General features: G+C 51.0%; 1 protein-coding gene across 1 annotated transcript; it reads right to left on the bottom strand.

Annotated features, from left to right (window-relative positions):
• Nucleotides 1-388: 388 nt before the first annotated feature.
• On the bottom strand, nucleotides 389-6,163 carry CD8B (CD8b molecule). Its single transcript, XM_030492226.1, has 5 exons — nucleotides 6,067-6,163; nucleotides 3,097-3,447; nucleotides 1,183-1,278; nucleotides 678-767; nucleotides 389-566 (listed from the first exon to the last, which is right to left on the bottom strand). Exons 1-5 carry the CDS (start codon nucleotides 6,146-6,148, stop codon nucleotides 526-528), a joined length of 660 nt encoding a protein of 219 aa, XP_030348086.1. The 5' UTR covers nucleotides 6,149-6,163; the 3' UTR covers nucleotides 389-525.
• Nucleotides 6,164-20,260: the final 14,097 nt, after the last annotated feature.

The raw sequence follows: 20,260 nt of genomic DNA, 5'->3' as shown, positions 1-20,260 counted from the left end.
CCCTCACCGAGCAGGGCCACAAGACTCCAGCTTATAGAGCAAAATGGTTGAGAGATATATTCCCTGTTGCTAACAAACATGCCTGTACAGGGCCTTTACAAGCTGTGCAGAGACCTGCCCCTGCATCTGCTGGTTGCTCTCAAATCGTTCATTACCAAAGTCTTATCAACCAGTGTTAGCAGGAGCAAACCAAAATCAGCTTCATGCTGTCCTATAGATAAACACAGAGGAAAGCCAAGGGGCTCACAGCATCTTTCCAGCCCACCTGAATCCCTTCGGTACACCAGCTCTGGTGTTTGCCCTGCTCAGTGCCCATTGAGAAGTGCTCATCACACTGCAGAACCCAGCCTGGTCCTTTTGCCAGATGTTGTGTCAAGGAAAACTGTTAAAGTCATGGTCTGCTGCAGGGAATAAATGTCTGTCTTGCAGCACAAGCACATCTGTCGCCTGTAACATCCTTCCTGAGTCACGTCCAGGCGGGGGGGTCTGTAGCTTCTCTCTGCCTGCCCGAGGAGCCGGTGGGATTTACTGCCTGTGGATGCGATGCCACAGCCTCCGCTTCATACCTGGGGAGAGATGGTATCACTCAGCCCCAGAACCCTCTTCCAGCTCCCCATCCTGCTCCTGGGCTGTCCCAGGGCCTGACACCCCTTGTTGTCCCCCCACAGGATGCTTACGATGGAAGCGATGGGCAACGGGGACCAGGCTCAGCAGGAGGACCAGGACGGTGGTGGCCAGCGGGACCCAGACCAGGGGGCTGCAGGCACCTGGAGAGCAGGAGAGGACTCATCATCATCAGCTTTGGGGGATGGAGTGTGGGGCGGGAAAGGGAGAAAAGCAAGGCAGGTCCTCAGAGGAGGTGTGGGAGGACATGACCATCACCCTGGGGTATCCTTTAGAGAATGCATTACACCTGAAGACATTGCAGAGAACTTAGAAATGAGTCGTGATAACCTAAACTGAAACACATCCTGGCCCCTAAACCCTTGTATATCCCAGGGAACCACTCCTAAAGGCAAAGGTCAGCTCCATTCAGAGCAGTGAGTTTAGGCAGACCCAGATTCCCACCCCTACAGGGTAACATTATGATTGTCCCCACCCCAGGACAAACTGCATCTGAACCCTGGGGACCCTCAGGAGCTCAGCACACCCCTTTTGCACTGAGCAGACCCGGTACCATACCTTTCCTGATGGGAGATTTGCTTTTGGTCACACACCGCAGGGGCTTTTTGGAGAGGGGTGCCTGAGTGGTCTTTGGAGGCAGAGACAAAACATCAACTGGTGGATAAGGAGGAGAAGAGGATGGTCAGTGTGGCACCGAGTGCAGCGGGCATCTTAAAACAGCAGGCAAGAAGGGCTGGAGATTTGGGCTTTTAAAACTAGCCCCATCCAGCGACCCTGCAAAGGGCTGGAGGGGACATGAGCTCAACCTGAACCTCCGCGTGGCCACAGAAGTTACCAAGAGCTTGTAAAAGCATCAATAAAACAAAGTACCAGGCAAAGCGGGGCCGGAGGCTGAGGCAGAGAAGAAGAAAACTTCCCTGAGTTACACTTAGTGCCACGCATCACCCCATCAGTGCTGCACAAAACCCTGGGCAGCAGATTTCAGCAGCACTGGGAGGTTTTAAGGGATCTCTGGGTCTTTTCTGTACTCAGATTCCTCTAATCTTCGCTTAAAATTGGATTATTTCTGTCGTGATAAAACGAGGGCAGGATTTATTATGGTGCATCTGAATTACAATGGAGCACATTCACCTCTTTGTAAAGCTGGTCAGGAAAATATCCCAGTAATACTAAACTAAGATATCCCAGTAAAATTAAATTAAAATGTCAAATGTTGAATTAAACCTTACTGCGCAAACTGCACTTATCCAAAATTTTGAGTGATTCAAAGCTATCTTTTTCTGTTTTAGGGCTGAAATTCCTACAGAAACCACAGTTCTTTTACATGGGAAGATGAGACATCGGGTGCCTGGGATTTATCTGCACAACTTTTCCCTTACATTATAATAGACTTAAAGAAAAGGAACTTAAAAACAATCTGTTTTATCAGGAGTACTAAAAGGAGAAAAAGAAAATACCCAGCAAAGCCTGATCCTCCCAGAGCACCTGCTGTTGTTTGGGTTTTAATTAGAGTGTCCTTGATCGTGCTGAGTTTCAACCCTGTTTTTCACGCTCTGCTTTGCACAGAGATACGAGCCCAGTTGAAGAAAAACAGTTCTCCTTTGTCTGAAACGGGCTTTTCTTTGATCCAGCAAGAATCCAAATGAGGTTTCTCAGACATCTCAAGGTGCAGGGTATATTTGCAACAAAAACAACCCAGAAAGTTTGGGACCCTGGGGCTGCTTTAGAGTCAGCGGCTGCGGCTGCAACTTGGTTAAGTTAGTTATTTGTCTCCCTAAAAGCCTGCAAAGAAAAGGCTGAATCCTCCTTCAGACACATTAGGTTTTATACATTTTATACTCCTGCACTGTGGTCAAAGGGAAAATGGGCTGAAAAGAGCTGCTGCCTGCCCCAAGGTCTGTAAAAAGCATCACTATCCCCCCATGCTGCCTGAAGACAGCTCTGATTTATGGTCAGAGTTCCCCAGTAACAGTGGCTTTAAGGAATAAACCCCATTTCAATCCTTTATGTGAAGGACAGGTTTGAAACCTGCAGCCAGACCCACCCCAGAGATGCGAGGGGATGATGTCCTCAGGCCTTGATGCTGCTCTTGTCACTTGGATGGGTGGGAAAGACCCAGGGTCAACATCCAGCTTCTCATCCGAAGTACCACAGGGGATGAGAAAAGCACAGGACATGGGGATATCGGGGGATGAGGGTTTTCCCGTGAGAATCCTAAAACACTAGGACAAACACAGTGCTCAAGGCATGACCACAGCAGAGCAATTGCTGGTGGCAAAAAGACTATGACATGCAGCTGACCTGAAATTTAACTATTATTATCTGTATTTTCTGCCTTATCCAGTCTCATTCAGATAAACCCTAGAGCCCCATCCTTGCACCTCAAGATTGGAAAGGGTCCACTAACACACATCACCCCTTGCCCTTGCTCATCACAGTGGTACATTTTGGAACCCCAGGGGTGACACTTACCCACAGTGAGCCGTGTCCCAGTGCCCAGGAGGAGCTGGGAGGACTGGGAGATGGAGCAGTAGTAGATCCCATTGTCCGAGGCATTCAGGTGGCTGATGTGCAGGCTGTAGGAGGTGCGGGAGCTCGTCCCATGGACACTGAACTTCTCCTGGCTGATGTTTGTGCCATACGTGGCTTTGCCCAACGGGCTGAAAAACATCAAGAACTCGAAGTTTTGCTTCTCCTGGCTCCAGCGGTACCAGTACACCCCAGCATGCTCCCTCTGCAGCTCACACAGCAGTTCTGTTTCATTGCCAGCTTGGGCTACGATACGCTCTGGAGTCTGGGTTAAAAGGACATTTGCACAGAAACCTAAGAGAAAAGGAACAGGAATGAGTAGTTGTTATTTGCTTCTCATTATTTTTCTTCCATGCTAAGAACAGATTTTCTCTGTGGGCTTAATAACATCAAGTGGTTACAGACCAGGGCATCATACGACTGAGAAACGGGAGCATCTTTATCAGGATGCTACCATATTCTTTCAGAGGCCTTTTTGGGTTTCCCAGCTATTTTTTGGTCAAGCCTAGTTAAACAGGTAGTATAACTATAGTTAGACAGATAGTATACCTATACTTAAACAGATAGTATACCCCCTCAACACTCATCAAGGGAAGAGGCTTAGTGGCAGGCAGAGGGATTTTAAGGTGTCCTCAGACTGTATGTGCAGGGCAGAGCATCCGCACCTACTCCTATGGATGCCCCTCTCCCCTTCTTGTCTCTTTCATTTTCAGAGAGGATTCATCTCTCTTTCTACAAATTCTCTTTGAGCCTTTTAACTTATTATTTGCCACATTTTTGTTCTAACAGATGCAACACCGATAAACTTCATCTCTGGTGCAGAAAAAGACCACAAATCATGCAAAACACCTCAAAATGAGCCGATTTGATGTTAGTTTTCAGATGACATTAGTTTCATATGAATTTCAGGAGCTGGGGTGGGAGGGAAGGGGAATGAGGGGTGGGGGGGGGTTGAAAGCTTGGCTTTGGCATCGCATTGCCCTGTTTGGGTTTCGAAGCTCCTTTGGATATTATCTGAGTTGTGTTTGGCCCAGGCAGATGTGAGCGGTGTCTGTGTGCGAGCCAGGATGTGTCCTTGTGGAAAGGATAACAGTGGCTTGTGATCCTTTCTGTTAAGCAAACAGTCCTACAAAGCTGCAGATACTCCGAGACTGGGTGAAAAACAGCCCTCTGAAGATACGGATGCTCCCGCTTCCCCCGCCTGTTTCCCAGACGTGTTCTAAGGCTGTGCAAAAAGCTCAATAAAATACATTTTGGAGCCTTTTTAACCTTAAAATGTCCCTATTCCTTCAAAACCCCAGAGCTGCTTCCAGTAGTCGTTGCAAACAGCCTCATGTAGCCCTGCAGACACAGGTTTGCATGACCACAAGAACACCTGAAGCCATCCCTGTGGCGCATGGGCCTGATGTCCTCTGTGTCCCCAGTGGGGACAGGCAGAGAAGAGGGCTCTGGCGACTTACACAGGTCCAGAGCCTTCCTCTGTCCTCACATTGATGACCCCATCACTGTTGGTGCACTGCTGAGATGAGCAGGCTTCAGCCCTAATATTGCAATGCCGAATTCAGGCAGCATTGATGCAGCTGCAGCATTTCACCACATCCTTTGGTTCTGTGACAATATAAACGTCTCCTTATAATTAAAATACATAATATTCAGGTTTTGGAGTGTAATCCTGCCAAACTTTGCTCTGGCAAACACCTGGATGAGAAGGGATCCTGGAAGATGCTCAGCTCTGAGTCAATGGTCAAGCTCCAGTGGGGTGAGCTGGGACAGAGCCAGAGCAGAAAAGCTCCATCCTCTGCCTCATCCCCCAAAACCTCCCGCTTCCCTTTCCCAGTGTATATTCTGTCAGTAGACCACAGGGAATTGGGGTGGGATGGCTTTGTTTCCACATGCTTGGCTACACCAACCTGCAGCAGCTTGAAAATGATCCCTTTTCCCTTCGCATGTGCAGAACAAACTAATTTATTGGGGTTTTCTCAGCGGGGAAACCTGTATAGATCTATAGGCTATTACTACCTGAATATAGGTGCCTCAGGCTGTTTGCTGCCAGATCAGCTGTGTTGTGCTGTAGCTGGATGACCATCACACAACGTGAACAAACACCCTGAGGTCCTTACAGCTTCTAGCGAGGGTGCTGGGCAGCAGTGGGCCCTTGTTGGGCAGCATTTTGGGGGACCAACTCGAGCTGCCACTCGAATATACACATTAAACATGTGTTTCAAGCTCTCAACACTTTCCATGTAAGAACTGATGGCACAAATTGTCCCTTAAAGCACAATTCTACTTTGCCGTTACACCAACTATATATTCAATTCAGACCTCCTGCAACCCGTCTGCAATAAGCAGAAGGCAGCATGGTTTTATTACACACCCATTCCAGCCTGGCCCTTGGGAAACGTTCAATCTTTGGGTAGATTTAGAGGAAAATTTGATGGGATGTTTATTTCTTTGCATTACAGTGGCAGCGTAGATAGGTGCTGCTTTAACTTCTCCATCAGCAGCTTCCCACAGTCCATCTGCACTAAGAGAGTGCAGGAAAAACAAATTCTGTGGTGTCTATACCATTATATATTGTACTTAGATTAGTGTAGAGTAGAGTAGGGTAGAGTAGAGTAGAGTAGAATAGAGTAGAGTAGAGAAGAGAATAGATTACTTTGATTGAAAGAGACCTGCAATGGTCATTGAGTCCAACTGCCTGACCACTTCAGGACTGACCAGAAACTAAAGGATGTTATCAGAGCATTGTCTAAAATTATGCAATGATAGGTAATAATATTCTGTAATCTATCCTATATTTAAACTTCCATCATCCAGATGCTGTGTAAAATCCCACATGCTAAAGCAGGATGGAGGAGAGGCTCCGGCATGATTTTAGATGCCCTTAACCCTTAAGAGATGCATCCCTCTTACCTGGGATCTGGAGGCAGATGCAGAAATGGAGCCACAACCGGGCCATGGTGGTGGAGCCAGTGATGGAGGGGTTTTGTGCCATCTCCCCTCTCCACGCAGGGTGCCCTCGTAGTGGTAGGGCTGGCTTTACCCAAGAGGTTCTTCCTCGTCTTGGTGCAGATGTCTCACCAAAAGCCACCAAAGAGCACCTGCAGCAGCACCCAGCTTCAGCCTGGCCCCCGCTTCTGCGCCAAGCCCCACATCCAGCTGTGCATCAGGGCAGCAGCCCCATGTGCTTCTCCATCACCGCAGGGGATGCCCCAAAACCCTCTTTGGGAATAAAACCAAGGAGAACTCACTGAATTTTAATTATGATTTCTTCGTATTTCATCACGTCATTTCCCCTCCTTTAAATCTAGCTCTGCGCAATTAAAAAATGACAAGTGTAGGAGCTTAGCGTTAAAAATAAAGGTAGGAAGGGCTGAATTTTGGCTGTTTTCTCCTCTATTAAAATCAAAAAGCACTCAAAACAAGGAAAAGATGTGATTTGAGCTGTGCAGTTGTTTTCTTCAGCAGAATCTTTAGCGCAAGGTGTTTTTCTATGGGCCTGGGGAATGTTGAACACCAAAGTATCGCACCATAAAGGCAGAGGCACGAGGCTTTAAAGCCAAAAGCAAGAAACCTCAAACAAGTTTAGTGGCTGAAAATCTACACAAATAAGGAAATTCTGCTCCTTTGGCTGCTGCGGCAGAGCATGGCTCCTGTGCAAAAATATTTAAATGATAGATAAAATATTAGACTGGCTTTGTAATGTCTTCAGAAGGGGGAGGTTTGAAGCACTTGGGATTTAGGATGTGAAGAGCAGAATGCATAATGTGACATTACAGGGTGGCAGCAGCCCTCAGTATTTCCATGCTTGGGGAACAAAATAGAAATGATTTATTATTTATATTTATTCACTGCCGTCCTTATACCAAACAAGCAGGGTTTGGTTTTCTTTTGTGCCCCCACCTTGTGCAGATACAGCATCACACAGAATCACAGCCTGGTTTGGGTTGGAAGAGACCTTAAAGCTCATCCAGTTCCAACCCCCTGCCATGGACAGGGACACCTTCCACTAGACCAGGTTGCTCTCGTGGTCCTCACAAAACCTCAGCATCTCCCCATGGCTGGATCCTCAGCAAAGGGGGGGTTTCCCTGGGAAGTCTCATGTGTGGGCACCAGCAAACCTCCCGCGTGGTTTGAGTGAGCAGATGAATAGGAAAAAGCGATGTCGCACCTTGTACAGTGTGAGTTTTCGGTCTGTGTTGTACCAGATTTTCCTATGCTGCTCTAACACATCCCCTCCCCATTTCTGTTTAAATAGTTTCCTGCTCGAAGCAGGTTGCTTGCTAACTGCGGAAAGCCTTGCCACAGAGGGCTCAGCTGCTGAAATTCAGGGTCGGCCGAATCCCTCCTTAACTCTTTCCTGACAGGAGAAAGTACTTCTAGTGTCTTCAAACACATTTCAGTGCTTAAAAGCTCTTGTTGTCAGAGCTGAGCCCCTGTCAGGGGGTGCAGCAACCCCTTCATCTCCTCTCCTTACCTCCTGATTGCCTTTTCCCATTTGTTTCACATCACTCCCAAACTGGGACCTCTCCAGAATGGGGTATAAGCACCTCTTTTTTGGGAGGGGTGTGTGTGTTTAATGTGAGAAAAGCCACTGCAAGTGATTTTCCCTTTATCCCCACAGTGTAGCTGTGAGCTGAGCCCAGTGTCCATGCTTGATGCAATGGCTGCATCCCCCTTTTCTCACTACTGCTGTCACCTGGAGCATCTTCTGGCCTCCCGGCCAGGACCAAAGTGCTTGTAGAAGTGGCTTTTGTGACCATTAGAACCTTGGACATGGGGCACATTACACTGGGTTGCTGCAGGGCTGGTGACACTGGGTTTTCTAAGCAGATGTTTTGGCTTGGGAAGATTTCCCAGGACATTACAACAGCTTTAGAGACACTTCCCTGCAGTGCTTTTACCTATAGGTGGTTCCTATGGAAAGAAAAGGGAATATTTGCAATGTAAAAGCATAGTGTGTGTGCTGGAACAGGGCTTAATTCTTAGTTTTGCTTTGAAGCTGCTGTTTATACACAGTTGAGCTATTTCCCAGCGTCCAGACTGTTCTTAGGACTTGGTGTTGCTCCTAAGAGAAAACATTCTGGAGGTGCAATCCCATTGTCTGGCAGCCTGTCGCCAACAAAAATAAACTGTGGAGGGATCATGCAGGAGAGCAGCTGCTGTTTATAACATCCCCACATTGTTTGGGGCTCCTGTCCTGGGAAGAGAACAAGGGAGGAAAAACCGGTGTCAGTTGAACTGATGTGTTAACACAAGCAAGGTTTGTTGATAACCTTGCTGGGGTACAGCGGCTTCTAATCACGAGTGTTTGGCTCATGGCTGGTCCAACGCGGGGGATCGATGAATTTTGGTGTATTTGAGTTATTCAGATGCGCAATTTCTAGGGGGGATTTATTCCTTTTATGAAATGAAAGACAATTACCCAGACCCCAGCCCAGCCAACTCCCTGCCCCATCTCGGTGCTTGCCTTGTGGGTCCATCCCAGGAGGAATAATCCCTTCTCCTTTTTCCCAGCCTGCATCCTGTGCACTAATCCTGACACTGATTCCTTGTGCTCCAATACACTTTTGGCTTTTTCTTGATTCCCTATGATGGGTTTCTTACAGCAAAGTGTTTGGTTTTGGGGGGCTGGAGCAAAGCATGGGGGTAGAAGAAAGGGGTCTACAGACAAGAAGCAGGACTTGGCTGGGGTTTCATCTCTGTTAAACTCCTGTGTTGCAGCAGAGGTAATCGCAGCTGTAAACACCAGGCTGGAGAAACAGTTCCCACAAAAATAAGGAAAAATCCAGTCTCTCTGTGCTTTTGGGGCTACAAAAGCTGATTTTTGGGATCGGGGAAGGCTGCTAAACCTCAAGCCTGGTCCAACACAGCCAGTACTGCAGTAACTGGAAATAAGGGCCCTTTGGGGATAACAGGCTGCTGGGAGGAAGCTCCCCAGGGCTCATTAGGCCACATTTTTAACATGATTTATTCCAGGGAAGGGTGTAGCTTCTGGCATATTTCATAAGGGGAAAAAGCAGCAATGAAAATGAAGAATTTCATTGCGTTAGTGCAATAGCAGGTAGAACAATCAAGTGGGTCAAGTTCTCTCTTCTAAACTGCTGTGAGTTAAGATGTGGTTTGTAGGGTGAGGTTGGGGGCTCTGTCTGCCTTCTGCAGGTGCACATTTACAGCTGTAATTCAGCTGATGCAATATCACAATCAAGGCTCCTGACACATCATGGTGTAGCCCCAAAGTACACGCCAGCGTGTGGAGAGCTGGTTTGTGGTGTGGAAAAATGCTGCTTTTGAATTCCACGTGCCCAAATGGATCTAAATGAGGAATTGCGTGAATTTTCCTGCCATTTCATCTCCCCGCTGTGCTTGGGGGCGAGGTTTAGGGGGGAACCGTGCATGTTACAGATGTCAGGGTGAACCCCAAGTGTGATCTCCCCCCAAAACCCAGGTGCTAATGGGGTGTACGGCAAGTGAGGAGGCCACTGGGGGCAATGGGGAGGATGGATGCTAAGGCGACAAGCTCCAGCTCTCCCTCTTGAGGGCACTTGGTGCAAGCAGAAGTTAGCATAAGTGAGTGTGACTAATCTCGGCCCCCCCAAAATAGATAAGGGGCAGAGCACCTGCTTCCCTAATCAGTGCCAAAAAGGATAAGGAGAAACAAAGAAAGTGTCCTTGGGAAGGCAGGGGGAGAGATGAAACACGTGCAGGAGGAAGACCCACCATAGAAGTAAACAGGGGCATTATCAGCCCCAAAAAACAACCTGCCACAGCTATAAAAACCACCAGGCTGAGACCCTGCGACCACCTTGACCTTAAAGGTGCTTGAACCGACCGGAACTCTGCCTCGTCTCTCTCCAAATCCCCGGGACTGCCAGGACATCCAGCCAAGGATTGGTGAGATCTTATTATTGGGGTCCTATACACCTCTGCTCCGCTTCACCCCTTCCCGCATCCCTTCCCCTTCCCCTCCCCGGGACCCTGGTGGGTCGCGGCTGCTGCCGCCACCACTCATCCCTTCCTTCCCTTTCCCTTGCTGCCAGGTTCTGCATCCCCTCGGGTGGCTTTTTGGAGCAGTGGGTTGCGGGGCTGCAGCTTTCCTCTGCGGGTGGGTTAGTGGTGTTATGGTAGCTTTGCCCTGAGAAGGAGCTGTCTCACATCTTGTCCCCATCACTATGATGAGCGATATCGTTAGCAATTGGAAGCTGGAGCAGTTTGTGCTCCAGAAGTGTCTCCCTCCAGTTTGGTCCCCGGGGTCCTTCCAAGGCCCGGAGGCATACCAGCAGCTCTGCCAGCAATGGGAGAGCTGGTCAGAGGAGTCCAAAAAGCCCAAACCTACAAATAAATGCAAGAAGCGAGCGGCTTTGCAGGGGTTGTTGATGGTGGGCAGGGAGTTGTCTAAGTTGTTGAAGGAGGCTCTTGAGAACGTGCAGACTTTGGAGCAGGCTAAGGGTGAGCTCAAAATGCAGGTGGACAACCTGCATGCGGAGGTGCAGGGTTTGTGTGGGGACTCCCTGCGGAGCGCGGTGGAGATCACCCGGCTGGAGAGCAAGCTGGGCTATGAGAAGCTGAAAACGGAGGAGCTGGAGAAAGAGGTTGGCAAATGGATCGGGGAGACCCACGATGCGCAGAGCGCGGTGCGGGCGGTCCTGCAGGACGTCCAGAGGGACCGGGGCACTGGTCCCGATCACAAAGTGTGCCATGCCAAGATCCAGGAGCTGCAGGCAGAGCTGGGGGTGTCGAGGGGCATTGTGGCTGCCATCCAAGGCAAGAGGAGTCGGTTCGGGAATAGCCAGGGAGAGGATCCCCTGGACCCGCACCCGCCCCACTATGACTATGAGGATGATGTGTGGGGTGCCAATGGCCCCACCAGGCCATCCCCTTATGCTCCTCTGCGGGAGGAGATGTGCCAGATGCAAGGAGGGGAGGTGGAGGCTTCCAAAACTAAAAAGAACCCCCCTGATGAGCCAGCCAGTCACGGGCCTCTCCAGGCCATAGATACCAACAGGGCTGTGCTCTGGTTTACCCCTGAGCAGCTCAAGACAGTGGGGAAGATGCTGGGGCCATTGACAAAGGAGACAGCAGTGAACTGGCTGTCCAGAGCCCAGAGGCTGCCTCGGTGCCAGAGTGGCAATTTAGTGAGTGACCTGATAGACGTGGTGAGGAAGTGCATGAAACCGGATGATTTCGCGGCGCTACCGGGGGATGTGCAGATGGGAAATGTCCAGGACATCGGGGATGTCCAGTTGGCCGTGCTCAAGGTGTTCTTCCCAGAGGTTAACCCCTTAGTGCTGTTCCACCAGGAGAAGCAAAACCCCGAGGAGCGGCCCGATGCCTATGTTAACCGTAAAAAGATGCTCTACCAGATGGCAGGGCTGCCCGGCTCGAAGGATTCCCCCATTGATTTTGACAGGCCTGAGTTCAAGGAGCCATTGGTGGTGGGGCTGACCCCTCCGTTGCGGGTGATTGCTGGTGGGGATGCAGCTAGAAAGCCGCTGTTGGAGCTGGAGCAGATCCTGACCCAGAATTTTGAGCTGCAGAAGCAGGCGTTCCCGGGGTACATGCCGGGGGGGAAGAAAGGGAAAACCTCAGCCATGTCCTACCAAAACGCAGGGATGAGAAAAATGCAAGGGGACAACCGAAAAGATCCCGATGGCAAGGGCGGCCCAGGGAAGGAGAACCAGCAAGGGCTGAGGTTTCAGAAGTCCAATCCTTGGCGGGCCGAGCTGCGGAAGCGCTTGATAAAGTATGAGAAGCAGGAGGACATCGATGGCTTGCCGGATGCGGAGCTCTTCCGTAAACTGGCCCTGCACGAGGCCAAAAAGCACAGCAGCTCCAACCCCATCGACCCGGGGTCTAAGGCTCAGCAATAGGGCTGCCAGGCACCCGCATCGCCCCTCTTTGTGGCACCGATTAAGACCGATGCGTGGGGGCGCCTGATAGTTGATATAACTATTGGAGGAGGGGTGCTTGGACAAGTGATGAGAATTGATACTGGTGCCACTTATTCCATTTTGAATCTGGCCCCTGGCGAAGCCGGGCTCTTCCAAACTTGTGAAATTATTGAACTGATAGGGCCAAATGGCCAAAAATCCTCAGTGGCCTTCACGGGGCCCGTACCCTTTGAAATTGGCACTGCCAAAGGGTCTGAGAAATTTGGGAAAATGGAAATGAAAGGGGGAAAGCCAGGTGTTTTAGCCATCTCTACCCTGACAAAGATGGGGGTGATGGTGGACTTGGCAAACCAAGCGCTGTTACATTGCCCCCAAAGCGATGTGCCTGTCATCCCGGCAAGCCATAGGGTGATGTCAGTGAAAGCCCCCGAGCTCCTGGTCCACCCTGAGTGGGAACCCCGAGTGAAACGGGTCACAGAGCAGTTCCCCCAAGTCTGGGCAAGGAGCAAGCTGGATTGTGGGCAGATTGATGCTGTTGTAGCAGTCAAAGGGCCGGATCCCCCTCCTCAGCCACAGCCCTGGTACCCGGCTGAGGCTGAGGCCAGCCTGTGGGACACAGTCAAAACCTTGTTGGAGCAGGGGGTGTTGGTGGAGCAGCAGAGCACCAGCAATGCCCCAGTGTGGCCTTTGAGGAAAGCTAATGGGAAAACATGGAAGCTGACAGTCGACTTCAGTGCCCTGCACTGTGTCACCCCACTGCGCACCTCCGTGGTGGCCAAGTACCCCGGCATCATGTCAGCCATCTCCCGGGGATCCGAGTGGTTCTCGGTGCTCAGCCTCACCAGCCCATCCTTTGCCATCCCCCTGCACCCCGAATCCTGGCACAAGTTTGCCTTCACCTTCCGAGGACGGCAATTTGCCTTCACCAGAGTCCCCCCGGGCTTCCAGAACACCTCTGCCATCTGCCACGCACACGTGGTGAGGATGTGGGAGAAGCTCGGCCACCGGGAAAGCGTGATGTCCTGTGCTGGTGACATCCTCATCCATACCCGGACAAAGGAGGAGAACCTGGGGGTGCTGGCGGAGGTGCTGGAGGCTGTGCAGAAGACAGGCTTCAGGATCAGCCCCATGAAAGCCCAGCTATGCTGGAAGGAGGTGTCCTACCTGGGGGTGACCCTAGGGGAGGAAGGGTGCTCGCTGGAGAAGCAGAGGGTCCAGCTAATACAGAAGGTATCAGCACCAGCTGATGCCACCACCCTGAGGTCCTTCCTGGCCCTCCTAAGGTTCTGCAGGGAGTTTGTTGAGGGTTACGCAGAGAAAGCTGCCCCTCTCTGCCACCTCCTGAAGAAGGACACCCCCTGGGAATGGGGGCCAGAGCAGGACGAGGCAGTGAAGACCTTAAAGGAGAGTGTGGCACAAGCCCCTGTGCTGGTGCGTCCCTGTGGGGACAAACCCTATGTTCTACAGCTGGCCAGCACAGGGAGAGGGATGCAGGCCACCCTGGGCCAGCAGCAAGGTGCCCATCTCCTCCCTGTTGCCCATGCCTCGCGCCTCCTGACACCGGCCGAGCAACAGTTCACTGAATACGAGAGGGAGGTTTTAGCCTTGACCTGGGCTCTGCAGCACTGGGAGTACCTGGTGGGGTCAGCCCCGGTGCTGCTGAGGACCTCCCGTGCTCCTGTGAGGTATCTCTTGTCAGAGAAAGGGGACGAGGATCCCCTGTGCTGCCCCAGAATGGCCAACTGGGCGCTGGCACTGACCGACAAGGGGGTCCCTGGGGACCCCTCACCTGGTGCCTACAGGGTGATGATCAGTGGAGACAGGGATGTGGAGGAACCGGGGGGTGTCCTGCCCGAGCCCAGGCTGCGGCGGGCACCCCTGTTTGAGAGCAGCCTCAGCCTGCAGGAGGCCAAGGAGAGAGGCTATGTTGTGTGGTTCGTAGACGGGTCCAACTACTACGAGCAAGGGGTGCCCTACACAGGTTACGCTGCGGTCAACCAGGGTACCGGGGAGGTGGTGAAGGGGAAGTGCCTGCCTCACTCCATCCAGGCTGCCGAGCTGGTGGCCGTGACGGCCGCCCTTGAGAACACACCAGCAGACCAGCCCCTGGCTGTGTTCTCAGACTCAGGATGGATGGTGCGAGCGGCACTGAAGTGGCTGCCGCTCTGGAGGGAGAGGGACATGCAGTCTGCTGATGGCAAGCCTGTCACCTATGCCAAAAAGCTGCTGTACCTTGCGAGGCTGGCAGAGCAGAGAGCACACCCAGCCCAGATCATTAAAGTCAAGGCGCACAAGAAGGGAACAGAGGAGGTGAGGTGGAACAAGGAGGCGGATGCCAAAGCCAAGCAAGGGGCAAAGGAAGGGCTGATGTGGAAGATCAGCAAGCCCATGGAGAATACCTCCGTGTTGGTGGCTCCCAACAGACACTGGGAGAGCGTGGACCTGCCCGGCTTGCAGGCACAAGACCCCAGCATCCGTGAGTTAGCGCAGGGCAGGGTGTATAAAGGGTGCAAGGTGTGGAAGGATGTCTCAGGTCTGGTCCTGGCGCGGAGGGAGGGGGCAGACTTCCCGGTCTGGGTGGTGCCTGAGCTGGTCCGGACGGAGCTGGTGGCCCTGGCTCATGAGCAAGGGCATCTGGGGACAGACAAGACCATGGTGAGGCTGCAGAGTGCTGGGTGGTGGCCTGAAATGAGAGAGGATGTGGAGAGGTATGTCAGCAACTGCTTGACTTGCGCGGCCAACAATCCTGACATCAAAAAGACCAAGGCCCTCCTGGGTCATCAGAGGGTTTCTGGGCCGTGGAGCAAGTTGCAGATGGAGTTTATTGGTCCTTTGCCCCAAACAGCCCAAGGTAACAGGTATTGCTTAGTGATCAGTGATAGCTTCACCAACTGGGTGGAAGCGTTTCCAGCTCGAAACAACACACCCAGTGCAACCGCTAAGATCCTGGTAGAGCACATCTTCTCACGGTGGGGAGTCCCAAAGGAGATTGACTCGGACCACGGCCAACGTTTCATCACAGAAGTCACCAAAGGGGTGTGCCAGGCCCTGGGCATCAAGCAGAAGCTTCACATCACAGGCCATTTCCAGAAGCCTGGCTCAGCAGGGGCACCCAACCAAGCGCTGAAGACAGCGCTGAGGAAGCTGGTGAACCAAAGGAAAGACTGGGATCGGAAGCTCCCACTGGTCCTGCTGGCCTTACGAGGGACCATGGCATCTCAAGCACCTTCTCCCCAGAAGCTGTCTCCTGCAGGAGACCTGAAGCTGCTGGGACACTGGTGGCAAAGAGGGGAGCCGCCGGATGAGCTGCAGCCCCGCGTGCTGATGGACAAGTGGGTCCAGGACATACTGAGGATGGCGTTGGCTACGTACCACCAGCTCGCCTCGGGGCAGGACACCAACATCCCTAAGATGGATAAGCAGCTGGGAGCGTTGCTGCGCCCCATGGAGTGGAACACAGGGGACCTGGTAACGTATCGGGAGGTTAGAGAGAAGAACCAGGTGCTGGAACCCCAGTGGATGGGGCCCGTTAGGGTGGTGAACAAGGCCAGCCCCTCCATGTACCAGGTAGAAATCAGAAAGGGGGCAAAAAGGCAGGAAAAGTGGTTCCATTCTTCACAATTAAAAGCATGGAAGGGAAACTAACGGGGCTGGAGAGCCCGTCTTGTTTATGTTTTGCAGATAAAGGAAAATGGAAGGCGATTGTGACCGGCGGGAAGGGCGAACTTCGTGGCGTCACCAGCCCTGTTTGCGCTATGGGGAAAATGCTTTCAAATTTGTGGTTGCAGGATTTGCTTTGCTCTCTGGTATGTGCATAGCCCTGAGCGCCCAATGTGCCCAACCAACCCATCAGCACCTCAGGCAAAAAGTCAGTCGTTCCCACTTAGAAAAGCATCTCGACACGTGGGTCCAGCACAGGGTTAGGAGATACACGAAAACTGAGACTGATTGGCCCTGGTCTCAAGCTCATATAAAATACACAGGAAGCATGGGATTAAATTCTAACAAAGGCTTAAATCTGTCAACGGTGGTGATGCACGGGACGGAGGTGTACCTGGAAAACGAGTGGAGCTGGGATAGCACAAACAGACTTCCACAGCTGCTGGGGACGGTGGGACAACAGATAAAGGTAGGGTGCAGGGTTATCAATGGATCCACTCACCAGCGAGTAACTCAGATCTCTGTAACAGAAGTAAAAACTAAGAAGAATCATAAAAAAAACTGTGCTGTGGAAAAATGGGACTGTTGGTGCAATTTTACTTTGGCCCAGCCAGTCTTTGTGGTCTGCCTCTGGGCACAAAACAGCGTGGGGCTGTCTTTTAAATTCAAGATTAGCACCATGACACACTCCTTTGCTGCTGTCAAGGTCTCAAAGTGCCACTTTTTGGCCTGGCACGCAGCCCCATATGCTGAAGTTGGCAACCAGGTAAAATTGGAAATTGAATACTCCCAAGAAAGTATAACTGACCCGATGAAAATCGATGGCACCATCATGACTGTCACTTCCCCTGATGGTCGCAAGTGGGTCATGCCAGTAAAATGCCTCCGTGAGAGCAAAACGCTTAATAGATCTGAATTAGGTGCAGAAGCTTCATGGTATAATCAGGATTATGGAGTCTGTCCACACCTGGTCATAAACCTCCAGGTATGGTGCCGAGGAAGCCTCAGCATAGACATGTCTGCTGAGCTCGGAGGGAAGTGGTGCATAGGAGGTCCTGAAGGATTTAAGAAGGAGTTTACCATCATTGCTGTCTTACGCCCCTTCATCTCCAAAATAGGCCCTTATGTAGTCAAGCAGAATCACATCCAAGAGCTGTTGACGGGGCCTGTCCGCTCACTGAAGAAGGTGGTGTTGTCTCTATCTACTGTCAACATTTCATCCATCAGACCTCACTGTGCCCCCTTCCTCTCCACGCTCCACGCAGGCTGGCTGGCATGGCTCCACAGCCGCTCCATCGAGGGCGCCCGGGCCAGGAGAGACCTGCTGGCCACGGCGCTGGGAGGAGGAGGTGCTGGGCTGGGAGTCCTCAACACTATGAACGTTGAGGTTTTGGCCAACAAGTTGGAGGCTGTCACCTCGGGCGTGCAGGGGCTCCTTAACCCCCTGAATTCATCCCTGGCCAGCCTTGGGGTGGGGCAGTGGCTTGTGTCAGAGGTGTTGCCTACCTGGGAACAAATAAATGAGAAAGACCACCAGATGCTGTTGCGAGCGTTGGGCATCGAACAAAATAACGTCTCTCTTGCTCTTAGCTGCATCCAGGCCCAGATGTGGGTGCAGAGTGTCGTTGCAGGTATCCTGCGAGATGGGGACAACGGTATCCTCCCCACCGAGATCCGAAAGATCGTGTGGGATGCGGCCACAGAGAAGGAGCGGCAGCTCCAAGCCTGGTGGAGGCTTGTCAACTTCACCCACGACCAGGTCCTCAACGCAGTCATCACCTACGTCCTGACTGTGACCGAGGCTCGCATCGAAAAGGTCTACCCCGTTGTGGCCCTGGGGGTTAACACAAATGGGTCTGTGGTCTACCCCCTGGACCACCGCATGTGGGCGAGGGTGTCTGGTGGGAAATGGCAGTCGGTAGATTTGGAAGCCTGCATTTTGGAAAGGGGGCTGGGATTCATATGTGAAGATGATGCCCTTAAGGCGAGTGACGTTTGCTTTGACACCAAAGAAGGGGTGTGCCACTTTGAGATCAATCCCCAGAGCAGCAATAAAAGCGTGTTGGTGTACGTAGGGAAAGGGTGCGTGTGCTTCAGAACGATGTGTAAATACGTGCAAATCAATGAAGTCTATAACCAGACCGTGTTTAACGACTCGAATATGTGTGCTTGCAACGTAGCTATTATTAGAGGCTGTGATTTTGTGTATAAACCACCTGTATTTACTAGCCAGTTGCTAATAAGAAACTACACCTTGTATCGTAGTATAACTCCAACCCCTATAGGTATGGATTTGTCACTTGTAAAAGAGATGTTAGAGCATGCAAATTTACAGCAGCTGTTAGAAAATGCTAAGGCGGAAGCTAGAAAGATCTTAATAACTGTACATCATGATGGTAGTGTTATACAGCAGGTAATGGAACGAATTAAGAGGGTGGGAGAACACCACTGGTGGGAAATTTTCTTTGGCTGGTCCCCCACTGCCACCAGCATCTTCAACGCGCTGCTGCACCCTGTAGTAGTTATACTGCTAATGCAAATCTGTGTGTGCTTTGCCATGGTAATGACTTGTTACTGGATGAGGCAGGTGAAACTCTGCATTGACAAGCAGGTGCAAGGACTGAGGCTGGCCAAAAGCCTCCTACCATAGTCAAGGGCAAGACTGGGTTGGCCTCTGTGTTTGCCACCAAGAAGAACCTTTAGCTCCGCTGCTGGCTGCAACCCAGTAGGCGTTGAGCGGTGGGGACACATGCCATGCCAGACCTTGATGTGAGGGATGGCCTCCTCTGTTATAAGAGGGCCATCCAGGAGGGAAGGGCAGGCCAAGCAGCCTGCGGTTGGCACAAATCACAGAATGGTAGAGGTTGGAAGGGACCTCTTGAGATGATCTAGTCCAAACCCCCTGCTCAAGCAGGGTCACCTAAAGCAGACTGCCCAGGGCTGTATCCAGCTGGGTTTTGACTATCTCCACAGATGGAGACTCCACAACCTCTCTGGGCAACCTGTACCAGTGTTTCATCACCCTCACAGTAAAAAAACAAAAGTTAGCATAAGTAACTATTATAAGTAATAATAATATAATAAGTAACTGTTGTATTTGAACCTCCCATCCTCAAATGCTAATGTCAAGAAGCTGCTCTTGTGTGATTTAAGACTCCTTAAGCAGAGAAGGGGAAAGGAAAGCCAAGGACTGTGTCTTTGGAAGTAAAGAGAGGGGGGAACATCATGCCTGAGCTTGGAAAACCACTCACTGAAGACGGCAGGGGTGTTACCAGCCTCAAAGACTTGGAAAGATGATAAAAGATGAGCAGAACGGAAGACCCTGTAATCACCTCGGACTTAAAGGAGCTGAATCCACACGGACCATTGCAGCATCTATCTCCAGGTTCCCAAGACTCCCAGTACGTCTGGCCAACGCATTGGTGAGATCTTGTTTATGGAGCCTGGACATCACTGCTTTGCTTTGCTTAGTTGTGCATGTACTCAATAAAGTCTACCTGTTAGAGGATGTTCAATCTCTCTGTTCAATCGTTGCCTACCCAGGCTTATGCCTTTGGCTACACTGGTAGAGAAATTCTGGTGGAAAGAAAAGATGTAGGTTTGGGTTTTTTTCCCCTTTTATAGGCCCAAATCCTTCACTTGCTTTTTGTCTGCAGAATGTCCACTGAAACACAAAGATTTCTGCCTTGGGCTGAAGAGTGTGCACAAACCCACTCCCCTCCTTGTGCACTGAGCCATGCACAAACCCACTCCCCTCCTTCATCCTTCCTCTCCTGACCTGCACCACTGCCTTGCCACTAAATCCAGAAGGAGCCTTAAAATATATAAAGGGGGTCTCAAACAATTTAAAATCATTAGGAATTTCAAAAACTCTATTAACCAGCTCGTTTCCAGCCCATGAGTCTGATCTCATCTCAGAGAATGTGGGGTTTCACAGACAAAAAGCCCTTTGCAATCCAGGCTGAAATAAGAATATTAAAGAACTGGCCTTTAATCCAGCAGGAACTGCTGGGCTAGCTCGAGAAATGAGTTTAAAACCTCACTTTTCACCATCCCCGGGCTGGGAAGTGCAAAAGAAACAGCATATTGCCACAGTATACTTGATCTTAAAGAAAAGCAAAACTTCACTATATGGGTTTGATAAAGACACTTCTTAACAAGCACACATTATAGGAAAATTAGGAAACTTTCACATTAGGAAAATGTGAATGAATAAATAAATCACTGTCTAAACCCACAGAAATCCCTTTGCCCCCTCCAAGCATCATGAAAACACCCCCTTCACCCCTGGGATGGGAGGCTGAGCTCTCCCCCCAGCCCTCCCATCCCCCCGGAAAGGGCTGGGGCCTGGGCTCTACACTGTGCTGTTCCCTTCATTTCACCCATAACAAAGCCTCACAGAAAACACATTGTTATTTTGGTTAAAGCACCTTTCCTACTTGCTAACAGCTTACATGTTTCATGAGAATTCATTTCCTTGTGAATAATAATGCCTTTATACAAAGCCTTTACCCCTCTACTCTGTTTTGGGAGCCTGTTGGGGAAAAAGAAACCAC

This window comes from Strigops habroptila, chromosome 7 (genome assembly GCF_004027225.2).
Source record: "Strigops habroptila isolate Jane chromosome 7, bStrHab1.2.pri, whole genome shotgun sequence".
NCBI classification, from domain to species: Eukaryota; Metazoa; Chordata; class Aves; order Psittaciformes; family Psittacidae; genus Strigops; species Strigops habroptila.
This window is presented reverse-complemented; position numbering and strand designations above follow the sequence as displayed.

Bases quoted from the DNA above. Each gene is read 5' to 3' on its own strand.
- CD8B (XM_030492226.1), bottom strand. From the start codon at position 6,148: ATGGCACAAAACCCCTCCATCACTGGCTCCACCACCATGGCCCGGTTG. The intron at 3,448-6,066 runs GTAAGAGGGATG...CTTTTCTCTTAG, and splicing joins CATCTGCCTCCAGATCCCAG to GTTTCTGTGCAAATGTCCTT. The intron at 1,279-3,096 runs GTAAGTGTCACC...CTTATCCACCAG, and splicing joins TGGGACACGGCTCACTGTGG to TTGATGTTTTGTCTCTGCCT.